We start from the raw sequence: 24,289 nt of genomic DNA, 5'->3' as shown, positions 1-24,289 counted from the left end.
AAACGGAACCATTCAAAGGATTGATATGGGATAATATACTGTCACTTAACATGGAAAACGCATGTTTTCACCCGAGAGAAAGTGTATTTTTAACTGGAAATCTGGAAAAAATATGGGATTTCCCCACCCCCCCCCTCTCCCCCCCCCTGTTATCCACGTATACACCCTGTAAATAGAAATTTCTACCAGAAATGATCAACAACATGAAAAAGTCCTTGTTATCTTTACCATATAAAGAGAGAATATTCTGAAATATATACTGAGAGAACTCAAAAGATTAGCGTAGCCACATTCTTGTCTTTTAATGTAGCATAAATGAAGATTACATCATTATGTGATATAAGGGCACCGGAGACACACGTGATCAAAACTGATGAAAGTGGTCGATATTATCTTGTCTAATGACACAGTTTTCTGCGCAATGAATATAGCCATGCAGATCTCGCTTGGATGCTGCAAAGTTGCGCTGTGCATGCACAGTACTTTTTGCCCACTATTATTCTTCAATCTACATTGTGATGTAGGTGCCTGGCGTGCCTGGCATGCTCACTTTGCCATTTGAAAGGCGCACACACACATGTTGGGTCATACTCTACAACTGCTTGCCTACATGTGAGTAAGTGACTGAGTGAAGCTGAGTTGCAGGAAAAGCGAGTGATGGGGAACAAAATCCATTCTTGGAAAAGACAGTTAACTTGGAAAAGTATTTAATTTCTTTTTTGTCATTACTGTGTAAAAACTAATCATGTTATTTCTGCCAATGTAAAATATATTTTATTATAATGTTAAATTTTGCTCAATGGAGCTCATTAACATGTCTTATTTCTTTACTTTAAAACTTCCTCCAATCAGTCAAGAAAAACAACTAACAGTAATTATTGTTAAAAAGGCAGAAAACAGTGTGTATGCATCATTGGGCAGTTTGTCCTCTGAATATCGTTGGCCTTTGCAACAAGCGAAACAGGGGCCAGTCTATACTATGCAGCCAACGACCCGCCGTCGGCCCGGTGGTGGAGAAAGCAGAACTAACTGCTTGTGAAAGAAAAAACAAGAAATTATTTAATAATAGTCCATTAGAACAAAAGATTGCAAAATTAGACATTGTCTGTGATTGTGCCTCTGACAAGGGTATGAACAATAGTGTCAACAGTTTTGTGACCCTACAGGATGCTGCGCTCTAGGAATTATATGCATAAAAAATACCAGAAGTTGTTGAGTGAGTGATTGGTGGATGAAATGAGAGATGCTGAAACTAAGAGAAATGATCAATATCTATGTATTCCTCTTACTAACAAGCACAAAATATAGCTTTGTTTTTTACAAGTGCAGCTTGTAAGCCTGTCCTTGGATAAATTGTGTAAATAAATGTCAGACAGTAAAAGTTAAATGAAAGCAAGGAAGTAAACTGAAGTATATTTCTTTTTCTTCTTAGGCTGGTCATCTGGTGACTGTATTTGAAAGAAATGATCGCATTGGTGGTCTTCTCCAGTATGGCATCCCAACTATGAAATTGTCAAAGGAAGTTGTACAGCGCCGTGTCAATCTCTTGGCACAAGAGGGTATTGAATTCAAGACAAACATAAATGTTGGCAAAGACATTTCAGCTAAGGTAACTACTTCACAGTCGCTATAGTGATAGCAGGAGTACCATAAATTTAATTTACATGTGGTTGTTGCACTTTATTTGTATGTGATGAGCTTCTTGCACAAGAAAATGATGAGATATCTATGTTTAAGATGTTTTCAGTTTATGGTAATGGAAAAAATGAATTATAATGCCGTATTTATTGTGTGTGTGTGTGTGTGTGTGTGTGTGTGTGTGTGTGTGTGTTTTTTTTTTTAACCTTGTGGCTGTTTCTTCATTTATTTAGTGAATTTGTCAATGTTCCCAGTATAGGAAACAGGCTATAACTGAATAATCCCGCAATTAACCTGCTAATCCAGTGATTCTAGATCTGCATACATATTTTTTCTGTTGAGGGCATGTTCCCTGTAGTCTTTCAAATTCCCCACTTTACCCAGAAGGCAGTGGCTTTTGATTCATTTCCTTCATTGTTTGGTGTGACTAAACTGCATGCTCCTTTATCCTTTAAAGCATTGAGTTCACAGGATACTCTTCATCTTGCTCCTGTGAATGGATAAAAACTTTGATGATGAGGGTAAGGAGTCATTCCAATCCCGGGAGCAGAAAGACTTACCTTAGGGGGAAAAAAGGACAGGTATACACTCGCACACACACACATATCCATCCACACATACACAGACACAAGCAGACTAAGGTAAGTCTTTCTGCTCCCGGGATTGGAATGACTCCTTACCCTCTCCCTTAAAACCCATATCCTTTTGTCTTTCCTTCTCCTTCCCTCTTTCCTGACGAGGCAACCGTTGGTTGCGAAAGCTAGAATTTTGTGTGTATGTTTGTGTTTGTTAGTGTGTCTATCGACCTGCCAGCGCTTTTGTTTGGTAAGTCTCATCATCTTTCTTTTTAAGATGATGTGACTTACCAAACGAAAGCGCTGGCACGTCGATAGACACACAAACATACACACGAAATTCTAGCTTTCGCAACCAACAGTTGCCTCGTCAGGAAAGAGGGAAGGAGAGGGAAAGATGAAAGGATTTGAGTTTTAAGGCAGAGGGTAAGGAGTCATTCCAATCCCGGGAGCGGAAAGACTTACCTTAGGGGGAAAAAAGGACGGGTATACACTCGCGCTTGCGCGCGCGCACACACACACATATCCATCCACACATATACAGACACAAGCAGACATATACAGAGGCAAAGAGTTTGGGCAGAGATCAATATATATATATATTGTGAAAATAAGTGCTTGTTGGATTAGAGAATGAATTATTGTTATAAAGATCAATCAGGTAGATGCCATGGAAATATAGTAAAAGTTCATGCACCAATCATATGAGAAATAAGAGGCAGAAAAGTCTCGCAAGTTGCTTCAAGAATCACTGAACATAATTTATAAATATGCTATTTAAATATAAGTAGACCTCAGTGCTAGAACTGGAAAAGTAGTAATGCCTAAATTAATTTGATCACTTGGTGAATGTTAATTAAATTCAGTGGAAAACTGTTGAGTCGGTGTGCTTTCAATAACGCCAGAATAATTAATTATATTTTCATACACATCTGTACAAACCTATACTTGGTAGTAGTGAGGTTTAGTCAGTAATAGATTGCAGCATTAAAAAGTGGGCTGGTATATTGAGACTAGATTTTTTTGGGGGAGGTACTGCAGCATTAAACGTGAACTGGTATATTGATACAAGGTGGTTTTGGGTGAGGTGTGTGCAGAGACAAACCACTATTTTCTCACAGGTAAAATTAAATTACTCAGGAGATAAATTTTAAAAGGAAGAAAATGGATGTAATAAAATGAATGAAAATAGCAAAATTTAGTTAAGTCTAAAAACAGACAAGTTTGAGATGGTTCCAGAAGAACATTAGACAGTATTATTAAGTGATTAACAGATAATATAGAGCAGGACAATACTTCTTAAAATGGCCAATGAAGCACCTGGTCTAAAAACATACTGAAATAAATAAGACTAAAATTTTTAAATGAAGAGTTTAATAATAGTGCGATTTGAAAAGAAAATAATCTTAATATTGCTAAACAATAAGAAAATTGGTGACATTAAAAGGGGGATATCAGTAGTTAGGAGACGCAAGAAAAGCAGACTAAGCAAGTTTCATCTTTCTTCATAGTTTCTGTGTTAATTAATTCGTCAAGTTGTTTTTTTATTTATTTATTTCAGATTTTTGCCTATTTTTAAAATTAAAATTCCTTGAACATTCCCCACATATTAAATGATAGAAGTGCAAAAACTGAGACTGGAAATTTATGAGAATTATAAACTCAAAATAAATGGATCAGTTGTTACAAATACATAAGTATCAATAGTGAAACAGCAGTATTTGGTAGAAGTGATAGTGAAATGAATGAATTTCATAATGTAAATATAGTAGATGTGCAGAATACCCTGGATAAACATAAAAATAGAGATTCGTATGACTGTTAAATAACATCTGTGGCTATAGAAATAGGCTTCATTAATAGTGTGTCCTAAAAACATTAATAAGGTGACTGAAAACATTGCCACACGTACAGGCATGTCAATGTTAAATAATGCATACAAAGTATAGGCATACATAAGTAAATAAAAAAATACGACCAATAGTACAAAGTAGTTGACAGAAATAACATTTGTGATTCTAGAAAGGTGTCATCTTGTATTAATGCAATATTTAATTATGGCCTGAAAGTATTAGAATACTTATGAGAGGGTTAACAGACCAAAATTAGGGAAAATACTGGTGAAACGTGGAATTTCAAGAAATTTAATTAATACTTTTAAATCACAATTAAAAGCCATAGTCATTAACTATTATATCTAAAAATTGGCAAGCGACTTATTTAATGTGGCTAAAATCACAAGAACAGAAACAGGACAGCCACAAATCTATAAATGTGGGCAACATTAAACTATAGTATTTGCTAATTAAAAAGATCTGCTGTAAGTAGGTAAAACGAAATGAAACAAAATATACGATAGTGATAGTACGAAATTTTCACTGAATAAAATGAGACCAATGGCAACAATAGACCAGCAGGATTAAAACTGAAGTATGTGGATGTGAAATGCCAGTTTATTTCAGAAACACAGATTTAAGGGAAAAAGATACAGAAATACAACAAAAGAAATGACATCAGATAGTAAAGGCAGTGAGTCATCAACATGTACAAAAACAAATCTGAATGAAAACTGCACTGGCTTTTGGATGAATCCCCTTTCAGGTTAGAGTGTGCCGCCCCCCCCCCCCCCCCTCCGCAACCCCCCTTCCCACACACGCCTATCTATCTCTGTATGGCCACAAATGCTTTATTCACATAATCCTGTTGGCTTCAATCTCCAATAACCTCGTACACACACATCCTCTTTCCACATGACAAACTTTCCTGTGTCCTGTCATGCCCTCCCAATTCAATCCCCCATGTTACCACTTTAGTGCAGTGCATGAATTCACTGATTACGGTGCCTATATGTCTCATTCCTATCTCGTGCATCTACTGCCTGTCCTACATTCTCATCTGACACCTGCGACCTGCCTCCTGCACTTTCCCACCCCTACCTCCTGCTGCCCGCATCTTATTTCCCTTCATCTGCTCCACCTGACACAATCCACATGCAATACTGTATGCTAGTTGAAGAAAGAAAGAAAAGAACAGAAACAGCAGAAGTGATGTATTAGGTGCAAGTTTAATTAGCCAAATTAAGCATTCACATTCACAAATTTTGGAGATCACTTGTTTAAAGCAGTTTAAGGGAAGTTGTGAAAGAGTACCAACATAAATGGTTTCAACACCTAATGAGAAGGCCCTCTGAACACCAACTGTTGTAACTATTCAAATGTACAACAATAAGATAATGGGACTTGGAGGAGGAGGAGGAGGAGGAGGAGGAGGAGGAGGTGGAGGTGGAGAAAAGAAAAAGAAGAAAGAAAAACAAAGAAAGAGAACTGAAGTTTTGTACAGGATTACCTGTGATAAACTGACACACTTCAGGACTTAGCAAGGTTGGAGCTACCAATTCACTCTTCATAATGCAGCCTTCCCAAGTTCTATGTGGCACTCAGTGAGGAATATGTAACTGAGTAAATGTGGCTCACTGACACACTTAAAATTTAGATCTTTGGTGCTATTGGAACTCATAAATATTTCTATATTGATGTTACTGAACCCCTACTTCCTCAGCCCCTTTTGTCCCCTGCTCCTCCTGGTAACCTTCAAAGGAACTGATTCATCACAGCCTATGTTTGCAGAAACATACTTATATATATTAGTTATTTTTTAATTAGTACTCTTAAATAATGTGTTTTTTAATAGTTGGCACGTACAGGTACGTCAAATGAAGAGCAACATAAAGTTGTTGTTTAAATTCTTTGTTTCCTCTGCAGGATCTCTTGGAAGAATATGATGCATTATTGCTTTGCATGGGTGCAACATGGCCTCGTGACTTGCCCATTCCAGGGCGTCAGCTGAACGGCATTCACTTCGCTATGGAATTTTTGGAAGCATGGCAGAAACGTCAAATGGGTAACCAGCCAACAGAAGCAGCAGCTGCTCTTCTTGCAAAGGATAAGGATGTCATAGTTATAGGTGAGGTTTTTACATTCTGTGTGTGTGTGTGTGTGTGTGTGTGTGTGTGTGTGGGGGGGGGGGGGTGGGGGGGGGGGGGGGGGGGGGGGGGGGGGGGGGGGGGGGGGGGGGGGGGGGGGGGAGAGAGAGAGAGAGAGAGAGAGAGAGAGAGAGAGAGAGAGAGAGAGAGAGAGAGAGCGCGCCAGCCATTCAGTTTCCATAGTGATACCATGGTAGGAGTAAAAAATAAAGCATTGTGTGGTCACCAGATGCATGAACAAGATAAAAAAGAATGTTACTGTTTTTCAGGCTATGGTGAAGGATAGTGTTGTCATATATTGGGAGAATATTCGAAAACAGGCTATGACTACCATGTTTAAAAGTTAGCTCTATGAGCTTTTTATAAGGAACATATTGTGAATTAACTGATGCGTTACAGGGCAAGTCATTTCACACCTCGCTTAATAATGGAATTAGTGGAAAAAGTTGTGACGGGTCGGCCTGCAACAGGAGTCTGACCCTGTTCTAATGAATGTTAGCTAACAGTTCCTAATTGCATTTTATATTTTCTCTTATCTGTGAATTAGTGAAATCCTAACACTTTAAAGTTAAATTTTTCATGTGTGCAAAATTTTGATCATCTTGGTTGTTTTCTGCCAAAATAGTTACAAATAAATCAGAAGATCACAAGTAGACAACAGTATCGTAACAATGTCTAGCTGTGCAGCTTATAATGTCATCATTTAAAGTACAATGACAAGATCAGTTGTGAAACATACGAACTTACTGCTTGACAGTAGACTTTTTGGAAGGACCACAGATTTTGGAACATCATAAGTGGGACAAGTACTATCGAAAAATACCTAGTTCGGTTTTTTAAAAAAAATTTTATTTTTTAGTGAAAATGTGTAATTAGTAGAACCACATTTGAGATAACAGAAAATCTCGTAATGCCACACATCCTGACATGCTATATCAATAAATTATTATTCTAATCATGCCTTTTTGAGAACACATTTGGAATATCATGCCAGGAAACTCAAAATTATCCATTAGTGTACAAGAAGCAAAAATATTTTAAATATGGTGATGTTGACAACATCCAAGCTGCGGGATGTGTGCATTTAAGCCAACAGCCAATTGAAATGCAAGTATATCACTTGACACGAGAGCATTACCTCTAGCCTCCAAAATAAGAATCCATATTTTAGGAACATATCTAAAAGAGTTAGCTATCAACATTTAATTTTAAGTTGAGTCTTATATAATAGAGGGTAACATTCCACGTGGGGAAAAATATATCTAAAAACAAAGAAGCTGTAACTTACCAAACGAAAGCATTGGTATGTTGATGATGATGATGATGATGATGATGTTGTTGTTGTGGTCTTCAGTACTGAGACTGGTTTGATGCAGCTCTCCATGCTACTCTATCCTGTGCAAGCTTCTTCATCTCCCAGTACCTACTGCAACCTACATCCTTCTGAATCTGCTTAGTGTATTCATCTCTTGGTCTCCCCCTATGATTTTTAACCTCCACGCTGCCCTCCAATACTAAATTGGTGATCCCTTGATGCCTCAGAACATGTCCTACCAACCGATCCCTTCTTCTGATCAAGTTGTGCCACAAACTTCTCTTCTCCCCAATCCTATTCAGTACTTCCGCATTAATTATGTTGTCTACCCATCTAATCTTCAGCATTCTTCTGTAGCACCACATTTCGAAAGCTTCTATTCTCTTCTTGTCTAAACTATTTACCGTCCATGTTTCACTTCCATACATGGCTACACTCCATACAAATACTTTCAGAAACGACTTCCTGACACTTAAATCTATACATGATGTTAACAAATTTTTCTTCTTCAGAAACGCTTTCCCTGCCATTGCCAGTCTACATTTTATATCCTCTCTACTTGGACCATCATCAGTTATTTTGCTCCCCAAATAGCAAAACTCCTTTACTACTTTAAGTGCCTCATTTCCTAATCTAATTCCCTCAGCATCACCCGACTTAATTCCACTCCATTCCATTATCCTCGTTTTGCTTTTGTTGATGTTCATCTCATATCCTCCCTTCAAGACACCATCCATTCCATTCAACTGCTCTTCCTAGTCCTTTGCTGTCTCTGACAGAATTACAATGTCATCGGCGAACCTCAAAGTTTTTACTTCTTCTCCATGAATTTTAATACCTACTCCGAATTTTTCTTTTGTTTCCTTTACTGCTTGCTCAATATACAGATTGAATAACATCGGGGAGAGGCTACAACCCTGTCTTACTCCTTTCCCAACCACTGCTTCCCTTTCATGCCCCTCGACTCTTATAACTGCCATCTGGTTTCTGTACAAACTGTAAATAGCCTTTCGCTCCCTGTATTTTACCCCTGCCACCTTCAGAATTTGAAAGAGAGTATTCCAGTTAACATTGTCAAAAGCTTTCTCTAAGTCTACAAATGCTAGAAACGTAGGTTTGCCTTTTCTTAATCTTTCTTCTAAGATAAGTCGTAAGGTCAGTATTGCCTCACGTGTTCCAACATTTCTACGGAATCCAAACTGATCTTCCCCGAGGTCGGCTTCTTCCAGTTTTTCCATTCATCTGTAAAGAATTCGCGTTAGTATTTTGCAGCTGTGACTTACTAAACTGATAGTTCGGTAATTTTCACATCTGTCAACACCTGCTTTCTTTGGGATTGGAATTATTATATTCTTCTTGAAGTCTGAGGGTATTCCGCCTGTCTCATACATCGTGCTCACCAGATGGTAGAGTTTTGTCATGACTGGCTCTCCCGAGGCCGTCAGTAGTTCCAATGGAATGTTGTCTACTCCGGGGGCCTTGTTTCGACTCAGTTCTTTCAGTGCTCTGTCAAACTCTTCACGCAGTATCGTATCTCCCATTTCATCTTCATCTACATCCTCTTCCATTTCCATAATATTGTCCTCAAGTACATCGCCCTGGTATAGACCCTCTATATACTCCTTCCACCTTTCTGCTTTCCCTTCTTTGCTTAGAACTGGGTTTCCATCTGAGCTCTTGATGTTCATACAAGTGGTTCTCTTATCTCCAAAGGTCTCTTTAATTTTCCTGTAGGCAGTATCTGTCTTACCCCTAGTGAGATAAGCCTCTACATCCTTACATTTGTCATCCTTACATTTTGTCCTCTAGGCATCCCTGCTTAGCCATTTTGGACTTCCTGTCGATCTCATTTTTGAGACGTTTGTATTCCTTTTTGCCTGCTTCATTTACTGCATTTTTATATTTTCTCCTTGCATCAATTAAATTCAATATTTCTTCTGTTACCCAAGGATTTCTATTAGCCCTCGTCTTTTTACCTACTTGATCCTCTGCTGCCTTCACTACTTCATCCCTCAGAGCTACCCATTCTTCTTCTACTGTATTTCGTTCCCCCATTCCTGTCAATTGTTCCCTTATGCTCTCCCTGAAACTCTGTACAACCTCTGGTTCTTTCAGTTTATCCAGGTCCCATCTCCTTAAATTCCCACCTTTTTGCAGTTTCTTCAGTTTTAATCTACAGGTCATAACCAATAGATTGTGGTCAGAGTCCTCATCTGCACTTGGAAATATCTTACAATTTAAAACCTGGTTCCTAAATCTCTGTCTTACCATTATATAATCTATCTGATACCTTTTAGTATCTCCAGTGTTCTTCCATGTATACAACCTTCTATCATGATTCTTAAACCAAGTGTTAGCTATGATTAAGTTGTACTCTGTGCAAAATTCTACCAGGTGGCTTCCTCTTTCATTTCTTAGCCCCAATCCATATTCACCTACTATGTTTCCTTCTCTCCCTTTTCCTACACTCGAATTCGTCACCCATGACTATTAAATTTTCGTCTCCCTTCACTACCTGAATAATTTCTTTTATTTCATCATACATTTCTTCAATATCTTAGTCAGCTGCAGAGCTAGTTGGCATATAAACTTGTACTACTGTAGTAGGTGTGGGCTTCGTATCTATCTTGGCCACAATAATGCGTTCACTATGCTGTTTGTAGTAGCTTACCTGTACTCCTATTTTTTTTATTCATTACCCCTATTTGATTTTGTATTTATAACCCTGTATTCACCTGACAAAAAGTCTTGTTCCTCCTGCCACCGAACTTCACTAATTCCCACTATATCTAACTTTAACCTATCCATTTCCCTTCTTAAATTTTCTAACCTACCTGCCCGAATAAGGGATCTGACATTCCACGCTCCGATCCGTAGAACGCCAGTTTTCTTTCTCCTGATAACAACATCCTCTTGAGTAGTCCCCACCCGGAGATCCGAATGGGGGACTACTTTACCTCCGGAATATTTTACCCAAGAGGATGCTGTCATCATTTAATCATACAGTAAAGCTGCATGCCCTCGGGAAAAATTACGGCTGTAGTTTCCCCTTGCTTTCAGCCATTTGCAGTACCAGCACAGCAAGGCCATTTTGGTTATTGTTACAAGGCCCGATCAGTCAATCATCCAGACTGTTGCCCTTGCAATTACTGAAAAGGCTGCTGCCTCTCTTCAGGAACCACACGTTTGTCTGGCCTCTCAACAGATACCCCTCCGTTGTGGTTGTACCTACGGTACTGCTATCTGTATCGCTGAGGCACGCAAGCCTCCCCACCAATGGCAAGGTCCATGGTTCATGGGGGGTGGTATGTTGTTTGTGTGTTTTTTATTGTTTTTATTGTCTCTTATTGGTATGCTGATAGACAATAAAAACAATAAAAAACACACAAACACACACAAAAATTTCAAGCTTTCGCAACCCAAGGTTGCTTCATCAGGAAAGAGGGAAGGAGAGGGAAAGACGAAAGGATGTGGGTTTTAAGGGAGAGGGTAAGGAGTCATTCCAATCCCGGGAGCGGAAAGACTTACCTTTGGGGGAAAAAAGGATAGGCACACACACACACACACACACACACACACACACACACACACACAGGCAACATATATATAAATGCAGAGAGGTTGGGCAGAGATGTCAGTCAAGGCGGAAGTACAGAGGCAAATTATCTCTTCCCATTACCCACCAGGCCTCAACCTCCGCTAATTTCAAGTTCCCGCCTCTCGTACCTCACCTGTCATTCAACAACATCTTTGCCTCTGTACTTCCGCCTCGACTGACATCTCTGCCCAACCTCTTTGCATTTACATATGTTTAAATCTCTGTCCAAAGTTACAGTATACAGGGTGGTCCATTGGTAGTGACTGGGCCAAATATCTCACGAAATAAGCATCAAACGAAAAAACTACAAAGAACTAAACTTGCCTAGCTTGAAGGGGGAAACCAGATGGCGCTATGGTTGGCTTGCTAGATGGCGCTGCCATAGGTCAAACGGATATCAACTGGTTTTTTAAAAAATAGGAACCCCCTTTTTTTATTACATATTCGTGTAGTACGTAAAGAAATATGAATGTTTTAGCTGGGCCACTTTTTTCGCTTTGTGATAGAGGGCGCTGTAATAGTCACAAACACATAAGCATGTGGTATCATGTAACATTCCGCCAGTGCGGACAGTATTTGCTTCATGATAGGTTACCCGTTTAAAATGGACCATTTACCAATTGAGGAATATGTCGATATCGTGTTGATGTATGCCTATTGTGATCAAAATGCCCAATGGGTGTGTGCTATGTATTCAGCTAGGTATCCTGGATGACATCATCCAAGTGTCTGGACCGTTTGCCAGATAGTTACATTATTTAAGGAAACAGGTAGTGTTCAGCCACATGTGAAACTTCAACCACGACCTGCAACAAATGATGATGCCCAATTAGGTGTTTTAGCTGCTGTCGCAGCTAATCCGCACATCAGTAGCAGACAAATTGCGCGAGAATCAGGAATCTCAGACGTCGGTGTTGAGAATGCTACATCAACACCGCTTGCACCCGTACCATATTTCTATGCACCAGGAATTGCATGGCAACAACTTTGAACATCGTGTACAGTTCTGCCACTGGGCACAAGAGAAATTACTGGACGGTGACAGATTTTTTGCACGCATTCTATTTAGCGACAAAGTGTCATTCACCAGCAGCAGCAATGTAAACGGGCATAATATGCACTATTGAGCAACGGATAATCCACAATGGCTGTGACAAGTGGAACATCAGCGACCTTGGTGGGTTAATGTATGGTGCGGCATTATGGGAGGAAGGATAATTGGCCCCCATTTTATCGATAGCAATCTAAATGGTGCAATGTATGCTGATTTCCTACGTAATACAAGATGTTTCACCGCATGACAGAATGACGATGTACTTCAAACATGATGGATGTCCGGCACATAGTTCACGTGCGGTTGAAGCGATATTGAATAGCATATTTCATGACAGGTGGATTGGTCGTCGAAGCACCATACCATGGCCCACATGTTCACCGGATCTGACGTCCCTGGATTTCTTTCTGTGGGGAAAGTTGAAGGATATGTGCTGTTGTGATCAACAGACAATGCATGACAACATGTGCCAGCGAATTGTCAATGCATGTCCGAACATTACGGTAGGCGAACTACTCACTGTTGTGAGGAACTTCGTTATACGTATTGCCAAATGCATTGAGGTTGACGGACATCATTTTGAGCATTTATTGCATTAATGTGGTTTTTACAGGTAATCGTGCTGTGCCGGCTGTGGTGGCCGAGTGGTTGTAGGTGCTTCAGTCTGGAACCGCGCGACTGCTACGGTCGCAGGTTCGAATCCTGCCTCGGGCATGGATGTGTGTGATGTTCTTAGGTTAGTTAGGTTTAAGTAGTTCCAAGTTCTAGGGGACTGATGACCTCAGACGTTAAGTCCCATAGTGCTCAGAACCATTTTTTTAATCACGCTGTAACAGCATTTGTTCTCAGAAATGATAAGTTTACAAAGGTACATGTATCACATTGGAACAGCTGAAATAAAATGTTCAAATGTACCTTCATTCTGTATTTTAATGTAAAAAAACCTACCTGTTACCAACTGTTCGTCTTAAATTGTGAGCCATATGTTTGTGACTATTACAGCGCCATTTATCACAAAGCGAAAAAAGTGGTCCAACTAAATTTCTTTACGTACTACACGAATATGTAATAAAAAAAATGGGGGTTCCAACTTAAGAAAACGCAGTTGATATCCATTTGACCTATGGCAGCGCCATCTGGTTTCCCACTTCCAGCTAGACGAGTTTCGTTCTTTGTAGTTTTTTCATTTGATGCTTATCTTGTGAGATATTTGGCCCGGTCACGATCAATGGACCACACTGTATAGATGGCGAATTCGGACAGTTACTGCCTTTTTTAAAAATTCTACATGCTTTTTATTTGATTTTGGTGGCTTTTGCACATTTTGAGGTAGCCCTTTGTTATGAATAAGTGATATGGAATAATATAATGAATTTTATATATTACAGACAAGTTCTCTACGAGGTTGTTTAATATTTTCGCTTAAGCAAACTGAAAGATCTTGTGACTGTTGTGTGAGGAATAAATGCACCCATTCTTCTCCTGGCAAATTATTACGGAATTTCTTCTCTTTTCGGCCAGATTTATCAAGGTAGCCTTTAACTAAATATCTAATATCCAGTTTAGTGAAGGGAAATCCCCAATGTACAGCCGTCAAGATACCTTGCTTCAACACTTCTTCTTCTTTATTTATCACTAGCTGTCCTCCCATTTTTTCGGATGTGCTTTCTGCACTCTATTTTGTAGGGTTGATTTAGGTATACCATACAAATCACACGCTTTTCTGTATGATAATTTACCACTCTGAATATCACGAACAGCTTTATCTAAAAGTTTCGGGTCATAATTACACCGTACTGTAGCACCTCTTCTGCTCTTATATGTTCTTGGCACTGTCCGAAATCACCCTACACAGTACACAGTTTTAGAAAAACCATTGTTGTTTTATAACCTTGCACGAGAGACTCGACAAACTTGTTCAGAGATTGTCTCAATGCTGTTGGCCACTGAGCGCGTCGACAATTACGATTACTATAACTTCCTGCTCGGCGGAACAGTAAAAAGTTTCCACTTTATGATAATGCATGGATTTTTAACACTGAGACTGTTCATCAGTTATTCACCTAGGGAAACAATTGACGCAAAATAAAAGTTGTGGAAAGCGACAAATGCAATCTTGCACTTAAAATAACTTGCACATGGACGTTAAAATAAGTAACTCTTTATTTCTATGCAGTGGCAAAGAGCAAATAAGCCATACTGTCCGAATTCGCCCCAGTGTCCGAAATCATCCTGTTTGACGGTACTATGAAGACAGATGAACCTCCTCTGGACAAGAATTATTCTGTTTTTGTTTCAGATATTTTATAATGTCTTGTCAGAGTGGCTGGAGGTGGCGTGTGCAATTGGCAGGAAGAGACATTATATTTATATTACAAAGATATGACGTATCTGGAGGATGTGCTGCATGTTGATCAATGAAGATGACGATTTTCCTGAAACTTCCTGGCAGATTAAAACTGTGTGCCTGACCGAGTCTCGACTCGGGACCTTTGCCTTTCGCGGGCAAGTGCTCTACCTTTGCCCGCGAAAGGCAAAGGTCCCGAGTTCGAGTCTCGGTCGGGCACACAGTTTTAAGCTGCCAGGAAGTATCATATCAGCGCCCACTCCGCTGCAGAGTGAAAGTCTCATTCTGGACGATTTTCCTGTTTCTGACATCCAATCTTGTATCCCAAGCATGCAAATATTCTTCAGATTTAGTTGTCGTTACCCGTGCTTTCATATTAGATGTATATCTGCATGGGAATTTCTGCAAATTTTTGAAACATTGTGGACTTTTTGCCTTTCCAGTTACTAGCGGCACCAACTTTTCTGTTCCACTTGCATTGAAACATAGTAGAACAGTCAGCCTCTTTGATAAATTTTCTGCTACGGAATTTTTCTACTCTAAACTCCAGGGTTTGTCAAGCAGAAGATGAAAAAATAGGCCCTTTCATCTGCATTAAAAATATCATTGGGACTGTACCTCTCAGTGATGGGTGGAAGAGTGTTTTTTCATGACCCAACAGTTTCAATATTCACACTTGCAGCCTTACCTCAAACACATTTATACAGTCAATTGTATTGGCTCTTAAACCTATAGATACAACTATTGGATGCTTTGAAATCTTGGAGTCCCAACTATTGTGCCAAATATGTAGCTTTAGCACAAACTGCAGCACCATCAGCTAGAATGTTATCTGCACAAGCTTTTTTAAGCTACTTCCATAGGACACTTTCCAGTTCTGGAGACTGATCTTCATGCACTCATTTTCTTTTGCCATTTCCTCCAAGACGTGCAACTTTAATTATTTTTCACTTGCTCGTTTTTCACTTTCTCACTATTGCTTTCAGTGTCAATGGAGGAATGTTCAGTTCTTGTGCAGTATCAAAATGCTTCATGTATGGATTTTTGTCTGCTTCCTGAATAGTGTTCCACTTTTCTTCATTAGTGAACTGCCTCGTTAACTTCTTAACCATGACAGATCGGTACATTTTCCAACACAAAAAAGAAAATCATCTATTGAGAGTTAATCAAACACTGAACCTCACTATACCATACATGGAAAAAAGAAAAAACCAGGGACTGAGTTACATATGGTTTATTGCTTATGTTTGGCCACTACATCACTACTGTCTGTGATCAGCACTTGTCAATAGGTCGCAGGTTGTCAGAGACTGCCAATATATATATGAACAACAGTACAGTACTGTACTTCTGTGTGTCAAATTAGTCATTTTTACCTTAGGTTATGATGAGTGTAGTTCCTGGAATTGAAAACCACCACCAAATTTGAATGGGCTAAGTGGGGAGGGGGAACATATAAGTGAGATATGTTTACATATGTTTACTACAACTGGAATTGCGACATCCAAAAGTGGATGGAATATGCAGAAAATTGTTGTACTGAGGAATTTACCAATGTGATGCCTCTCTAATTGACTGCTAAGGTGCTAATGAAAGTTTCAGTCCATATTGCAAATAAATTTTCCAATAAATCAGAGATTTTTCTGAAAACTTTAGTAACTTTGCCTGAGAGACTAGTTAATAGTAACAGTGGCTTTAAATATATTCAGACAATGATCACAAATTCTTCATGGTAACGTGCAATAGGAACACCAGTAACTATTTACTTGATGGAATATGTAATTTTTAATGTTACCAGAAAGTGCAGTTAAGATATGTGGCCTAAAAGTAACTTGCATCTAATTTTTCATAACATATTTGGAAAACCCAGTGATCTAAATTTAATTTTTATAAAATAATTAATCTTGATTGCAAAAAAGATGTTTTTTATGATGGCGTGTTTCACTGTGAAAGATTATCTTCAGACTATAAAAAATCACGGACATTTAACATAAATTTCTGCGAGGGAGATCAGGTATTATATAACATATTAACTGTGTACAGAAGTGTTATCAACCAATTTTTTATTAATTTTTATGATGTTTAAACACTTCCTATTTGCAAGATGCACTCTGTACTAATTTTCTCATGAAATTTTATGAGCCACTATATTTTATTTTTATGCATTATCATCTTAGTTATTGTACCTTTTATCAACTACAAAAATTAGCACCAGTATGTCTAGGTTTTTAAATATTTTTTTTTTGTAACTCTTCAGGCTTTCCCGGCGATCTAATGACATCTTGGGTTGTTGGGTGTTCTGCCGGATATCAGTGTCGTACTTGCACGATATTTCGGTCACGTAGCTCGAGACCTTCATCAGGTGCGACCTGAGACTGCTCCTCGAGTGGACCTGGTCCAGTATTTATGCCTATGGCCTTCCCCCTCCACCAACGGCTGCAGGCGCTTCCTCTGTGGTCCGCGCCCATTCCCTGCGACCTGTTGGAGCATTGCTGCTCCGTTTTCCATCCGCTGCGGTTCTAGGTGTTCCCTCTGTGGTCCGCGCCCACTAAACCCGCTCCTGGGGCTTTCATCTACAGTCTGGAGTACCAAGCGTTCCCCCTGCGGTCCGCGCCCGCTCACCACGACCTGTTGGAGCGTTGCCGCTCCGTTTTTCGTCCGCTGCGGCTCTGGATGTTCCCTCTGCGGTCCGCGCCCACCAGTCCCACTTCTGGGTGTTCCATCTTCGGTCTGGTGCGCCTGGCAGTCCGTCAGGGGCTCGTTTACCATCTCCATCTCTGGTTCTTCTGTTTGTGTAGTGTTGCAGCTGGCCCCGTTGCTCCTTTAACAATTCCAGAGCCGGATCCCAGGCTCTGCTTAGCTGGTACCCTGTGTCACGATTCATAAGATCGTCAGCCATTTTAATCTCTATCGATTCTCTTATAACACTGTCCCAGAATCTGGGTGTTTGTGCTAGAATCTTGGTATCCTCATACTTCATGGCATGATCTAGTTCTAGGCAGTGTTCAGCAATGGCTGACTTAGTCACCTGTCTTAATCTAGTGTGCCTCTGATGTTCTTTGCACCTGATCTCCACAGTTCTTGTCGTCTGGCCAATGTAGGACATGCCACATTGACAAGGTATATTGTAAATCCCTGGTTTTCGTAACCCCAGGTCGTCTTTGACTCTCCCCAGCAGTCCCCCGATCTTGTTGGATGGACAGAAAAACGCACTTGATATTGTGTTTACGGAGGATCCTACTGATTCTGGCAGAAATAGAGCCAGCATAGGGCAGATATGCCACCTTCTTTGCTTCATCATGGTCTTCTTCAGGAACCTGTGGTATAGTGGCTGGTCGGAGTGCCCTCTCAATTTGTCTGTTCGTGTATCCATTCTTGGAGAAAACTGTTTTGAGACGTTCTATCTCTATGGGTAGATTCTCTTGGTCTGACAGGGCACGTGCTCTGTGGACCAAAGTCTTCAGAACCCCATTCTTCTGTGCAGGGTGGTCAGTAAACACAATATCAAGTGTGTTTTCTGTCCATCCAACAAGATCGGGGGACTGCTGGGGAGTGTCAAAGACGACCTGGGGTTACGAAAACCAGGGATTTACAATATACCTTGTCAATGTGGCATGTCCTACATTGGCCAGACGACAAGAACTGTGGAGATCAGGTGCAAAGAACATCAGAGGCACACTAGATTAAGACAGGTGACTAAGTCAGCCATTGCTGAACACTGCCTAGAACTAGATCATGCCATGAAGTATGAGGATACCAAGATTCTAGCACAAACACCCAGATTCTGGGACAGTGTTATAAGAGAATCGATAGAGATTAAAATGGCTGATGATCTTATGAATCGTGACACAGGGTACCAGCTAAGCAGAGCCTGGGATCCGGCTCTGGAATTGTTAAAGGAGCAACGGGGCCAGCTGCAACACTACACAAACAGAAGAACCAGAGAGATGGAGATGGTAAACGAGCCCCTGACGGACTGCCAGACGCACTAGACCGAAGATGGAACACCCAGAAGTGGGACTGGTGGGCGCGGACCGCAGAGGGAACATCCAGAGCCGCAGCGGACGAAAAACGGAGCGGCAACGCTCCAACAGGTCGTGGTGAGCGGGCGCGGACCGCAGGGGGAACGCTTGGTACTCCAGACGGTAGATGAAAGCCCCAGGAGCGGGTTTAGTGGGCGCGGACCGCAGAGGGAACACCTAGAACCTCAGCGGACGGAAAACGGAGCAGCAACGCTCCAACAGGTCGCAGGGAATGGGCGCGGACCACAGAGGAAGCGCCTGCAGCCGTTGGTGGAGGGGGAAGGCCATAGGCATAAATACTGGACCAGGTCCACTCGAGGAGCAGTCTCAGGTCGCACCTGATGAAGGTCTCGAGCTACGTGACCGAAATATCGTGCAAGTACGACGCTGATATCCGGCAGAACACCCGACAACCCAAGATGTGTGTTTTTTTTTTTTTTTTTTTTTTTTTCGCGGAACTATATGTGAAGATACTAATTCGCAGATAGGCACAACAACAAGACTGTCAAACAAGTAAGCTTTCGGTGAAAAAGGCCTTTATCGGAATAGACTGCGTGCGCAGAGGGGGGGGGTCTAATTCTGATGAAGGCATTTTTGGCCAAAAGCTTACTTGTTTGTGACAGTCCTTTTGTTGTGCCTTTTCCTTGTATGTCAGTGTGTTGCCCTAATATGTGTAAATATTTTTGCAACATGTGACCAATGCATAGCCATCCATAATTTGTGCTGTTGGACAAGAAATATACTTATTTTGTTATGGTACATCGACAAGCATCGGTGTCTTTGTCTCGATGCTGACTGGGAATATCTTGTGATGATATATGTCTGGATAGACATCTCCCTAGTCACAGATGCTTATATTGATGTATATAAAGTCATTCCTGTCCACGTCCAGGGCAACTGGCAGCATCATTTTTGATTACATCTTTGCACTGATGTTTCTGTTTCCTGTATTATCTACATGTACATAATAACTCAGCAATTCACAATTAAGTGCCTGGCAGTGGGTTCATTGAACCAGCTTTAAGCTACTTATTTACTGTTCAACCATTTCACTCTGACAGCGCAGGAAAAATGAACATTTATTTAAGTCATTCCATGTGAGCTGTGATTTCTCTTTTTTATGATGGTCATTTATTCCTCTGTAGGTCTAACAAAATATTTTCACACACTGACGAGAAAACTGGTGATTGAAATTTCATAAGAAGATTCTGCCACAGCAAAAAAAGTCTTTGTATTAATGAGTGACACCCCACTTAGTATATCATATCTGTGGCACAATCTCCCTTATTTAGCAATAATACAAAACAAGCTGCCCTTCTTTGTACTTTTTTATGCCCTCTGTCAATCCCATCTGCTGTGGGTCCCACATCATGCAGTCGTACTCTAGAAGAGGGCAGACTCTTTAGTAGACCTGTTACTTTTTGTAAGTGTTTTGTCAGCAAATCACAATCTTTGTTTTGCTTTCTCCACATTATCAGTGTGATTTTTCCAGCTGAAGTATTTGTAATTGTAATCTCTAAGCATTTAATTGAGTTTACAGCCTTTAGATTTGTGCGATTTTTCATGTAACTGAAATATAGCGATGCCTTTTAGTGCTCTTGTGGATGATTTCACATTTTTAATGATTTAGAGTCATTTGGCACATTTTGATCCATATAGACACCTTCGCTAAATCATTTCCCTATTCATTTTGATCTTCTGATGGCTTTACAAGATGGTAAGTAACAGCATCATCTGCAAACAATCTGAGAGGACTGTTCAGATTGTCTCCTAAATCATTTGTTTACATCAGAAACAGCAGAGGGCCTACAACCCTTCTTTGGGGAACGCCAGATATTACTTCTGTTTTACTCGATGAGTTTCCATTAAATATCATGAACTGAATGTTTCTGACAGGAAATCACGAATCCAGTCACACAACTGATACAATACTCTGTAGGTGGGCAATTTAATTAGAAATTGCTTATGAGAAATGGTGTAGGAAGCCTTCTAGAAATCTAAAAGAATGGAATCAATTTGACATACTCTGAAAATTTTTTGTGACAAGACTTTTATGGCTGATTACTTTTACATATTGCCCATAAGTGGCTGTTTCTCTTATCTTAACCTGCTTTTCTTTCTAATTATTACAAATGGTATTTTAATGCATTTGGCAGTTAATATTGATTTGTATCCTTTTAATAACATACGTTTTTGATATTTTTATGTATGTCACTATTGTATTTTCTATACAATTAATGGGTGGAACTACTCAGCTGCTGAGTTCCATCTGGCATACACTACAGCTCCACTCAGTGTCTATGCATATCACTGATGGACAAAAAATTTCATATTTTGTTTTCATAATCTGTATATAGTTAAAATATAATGTAATTTCAGATTTCCTCTCATAGAAACTTGTTAAGTTTCAGGGGTCTTTATGGTATGAACATGGGGTTTCAAGACTGAAACTGGTTACCACAAATAAAATGTCTCGTTTTATCAAGACTGATTATTTTATTATAATTCGTGTCTATTAAGTAACACAAGCTCCTTCGATGAAGTATCTTATCAGTATCTGTAATATTTTCCTTTCATTTTTCTCAAATGTTAAGTATAATACAAACAACATATGTTACATTGTGTTATGGCTTTGCCTCTAGGGGGTGGTGACACAGGCTGTGACTGTATAGCAACATCTCTTAGACAAGGTGCCAAATCAATTACCACCTTCGAAATACTACCAGAACCACCAGCAAGGCGAAGCAAGGATAATCCTTGGCCACAGTTCCCACGTGTATTCAAGGTTGATTATGGGCATGAGGAAGTGCAGGTGAAATTTGGGCGTGACCCGCGTCGTTTCAGCACTCTTAGTAAGGTGAGTTGTATTCAGATGTAAAATAAAATACTTTTCACAGTCATTAGCCTTGTGACACCTTTGATAATACCTTCTACCACTACATAGCTACTAACTGCAGTGTTCATGTGTCTGTAGCTTAACATGTAGATGCTTTTAGTTTCTTCTCTTCTTCTCGAACAGTTAATGTTTCACTTCCATACTGATTTGGTGCACGATAGTTTCTTGAAGTACTTTCTGAGCTTTCTGCTAAAGAGGCTTTTGCAAACTTTAGCACTGGTATCTGTTCACTTAGTACTTCTAATCCTGTCTGGGAAATTTTCTTTCACTTCATTCTTCGCATCTTTAGTTGAACAATATTCGCAATAATCTGCAGCCCTGCCTTCCTTGTTAACATGAGCTCGCCTTTTTTCGGTTTTCCATTATATTTACTCCTATAGAAATTGTGTTTTACTCAAATAGACCCTACTTGATCATCACTTGCCTAAGAATTTCTAACTTTGATAATTTAAAAGGCCTTTTGGAAGTACAGGATGAGACAGTCGAATAGGAAGGTTTTGAGGACTGTTGGTTGTTATAATGAGGGGAGTGGTTGTAGGAGTGAGGGGAACACAGCAATATAAATCACTTAAGACTGAAATAAATAGGAAGTGCAGGGTAGCAAAGCCGAAATAGTTGCGGGGAAAAATGTGAAGAAATCTAAAAAGAAATGATTTTTAGGACGACTGACTCACCATATAAAAAAGTCAAAATAAAGTTCAGTGATTTCAAAAGCAAAGGTGGTAACATTAAAGAGTGCATTGGAATTCCACTGTTAACTGCAGAAGAGAGAATAGATAGGTGGAAAGAGTACACTGGAGCTCTCTAAGGGGGATGACTTGTCAGATGATTTGACAGAAGAAGAAACTGGTATCAGAAAGGAAGTATTAATCAGAATTTAAGAGAGTTCTGGAAGACTTGAGATGAAATAAAGCAGAATGGATAGATAACATTCTGTCAGAATTTATAAAATCATCGAGGAGGGAAATGACAACCAAATGATTATACAACTGGTGTGTAGATTCTGAGAGACTGGCATGTACCCCAGACTTTCAGAAAGATATCATCTACACAGTACTGAAGATAGCAAGAGCAGATAAATGTGAGATCTATTGCACAATCAACGTAACATATTGTGCATCAAAGCTGCGTACAAGAATAGTATTCAGAAGAATGGAAAAGAAAATTAGGGACCTGTTAAATGACAATCATTTTGAGGCAGTTTGATAATGGAAGAAAGACTGAAGAAAAATAAAGATACCATCGTAGGATGTGTATGCCTATAAAAAATGTTTCGACAGTGTGAGATAGTGCAAGATGTCCAAAATGTTTAGAAAAAATAGGAGTAAATTAAAGGGAAATATAGGTGATATACACGAGGTACAATAATCAAGAGGAACAGTAAGATTGAAAGATGAAGAATGAGTTGCTTGGATTGAAATGGGTGTAAGACAAGGGTGCAGTCTTGTGCCCCTGCCATTCAGTCTATACGGCAAAGAAGCAATGACAGAAAGGTATAAGATTGGGATTAAAACTGAGGGTGAAAGGATATTAATGATAAGATTTGCTGATGACAATGCTACCCTCAGTGAATGTAAAGAAGAATTACAGGATCTGTTGGATAGAATGAGCAGTCTGGTGAGTACAGAATATGGACTGAGAGTAACCTGGAAATAAACAAAAAATAATGAGAAGTAGCAGAAATGAGAATAGAGAGAAACTTAAGATCAAAATTGGTAGTCACGAAGTAGATGAAGTTAGGGAATGCTTCTACCATGGAAACAAAATAACCAATGACAGACAAAGCAAAGATGACATAAAAAGTTGACTAGTCCTGCCAAATAGTGCATTCCTGGCCAAACAAAGTCTACTGTTATGAAACACAGTCCTTAATTTCTGAGAATGTACTTGTATGTTTGGAATACAGCATGTATGTTAGTGAATGATGGGCAGGGGGAAAACTGGAATGGAGGAGAATTGAAGCATATGATGTGTAGTACGACAGAAGAATTGTTGTGCTGTGCTGTGTTGTGTTGTTGTGTTGTGCTTTGCTGTGCTGTGAAGATATCTAGGTTTTTTGCCTTTTTAACACTAAACAGAAGTTTTACATTGCTTGTTTTGTGCCTTCACTTTTCTAGAACTTGAACTGATTTTCCATTTAGTATTTCCTTAAATTTTATTTTCATTCATAGTTACTGATTTAGTCCAGCAATTACAAGCAGTAAATGTCGGATTTATCCTCCTATTTCATGGTCCTTTGCTTTTAAAGCTATTTTTTGTTTGTTTGTTTGTTTCACTTCAGAAGAAAATGGGAAGTTCTGTAAAAATCTGGTTGGCTCACTGTAGACTCTTTTAAACATTAGAGGTTTCCCCTCAGTAGAAACACCTGTAGCATAGTTCACCTAAAAACTAGAACAATTTCTTTTAACCTATTGGATAATCTTTGTCCTTTGTTATCCAGAAGGATAACAATTTTGCATTCACAAGTTTTAGCAATGAGAACTTTCAGGCTTACAGTTGCTGCACTGCTAATGGCTCACTTATATAAAAGCTGCATTATTTATTTATTTATTGTAGTTTCCTCTCATACAATCATTATACTAACACAGTAAAAGCGTTTGCAGCAAAATATATTTTGCAGGTATGATTAAATATAAGTTTTTAATGGATACATATTTTCTTAGGAGTTCCTTGACGATGGTAAAGGCAATGTCTGCGGAATCCGTACAGTGACGGTCAATTGGACCAAGGATGATACAGGTCGTTGGAAAATGGATGAAGTCCCAGACACTGAGAAGGTAATATATACCCTCTTGAGCAGTTTAATTAAGTGCACCAACTTTGTAGCTTTTTTCCCCTAATTATAACAGCAACATGTTGTGG

General features: G+C 39.5%; 1 protein-coding gene across 1 annotated transcript in view; it reads left to right on the top strand.

Annotated features, from left to right (window-relative positions):
• The window catches only part of LOC126101173 (uncharacterized), a 378,608-nt gene that overhangs the window by 330,057 nt on the left and 24,262 nt on the right, over positions 1 to 24,289 (top strand). Inside the window, exons 35-38 of the mRNA XM_049911872.1 lie at positions 1,433 to 1,609; positions 5,975 to 6,176; positions 21,174 to 21,388; positions 24,091 to 24,204. Coding sequence (XP_049767829.1) covers positions 1,433 to 1,609; positions 5,975 to 6,176; positions 21,174 to 21,388; positions 24,091 to 24,204 — 708 coding nt within the window. The remainder of the gene's footprint in view (positions 1 to 1,432; positions 1,610 to 5,974; positions 6,177 to 21,173; positions 21,389 to 24,090; positions 24,205 to 24,289) is intronic.

This window comes from Schistocerca cancellata, chromosome 9, assembly GCF_023864275.1.
Source record: "Schistocerca cancellata isolate TAMUIC-IGC-003103 chromosome 9, iqSchCanc2.1, whole genome shotgun sequence".
Classification (NCBI taxonomy): domain Eukaryota; kingdom Metazoa; phylum Arthropoda; class Insecta; order Orthoptera; family Acrididae; genus Schistocerca; species Schistocerca cancellata.
This window is presented reverse-complemented; position numbering and strand designations above follow the sequence as displayed.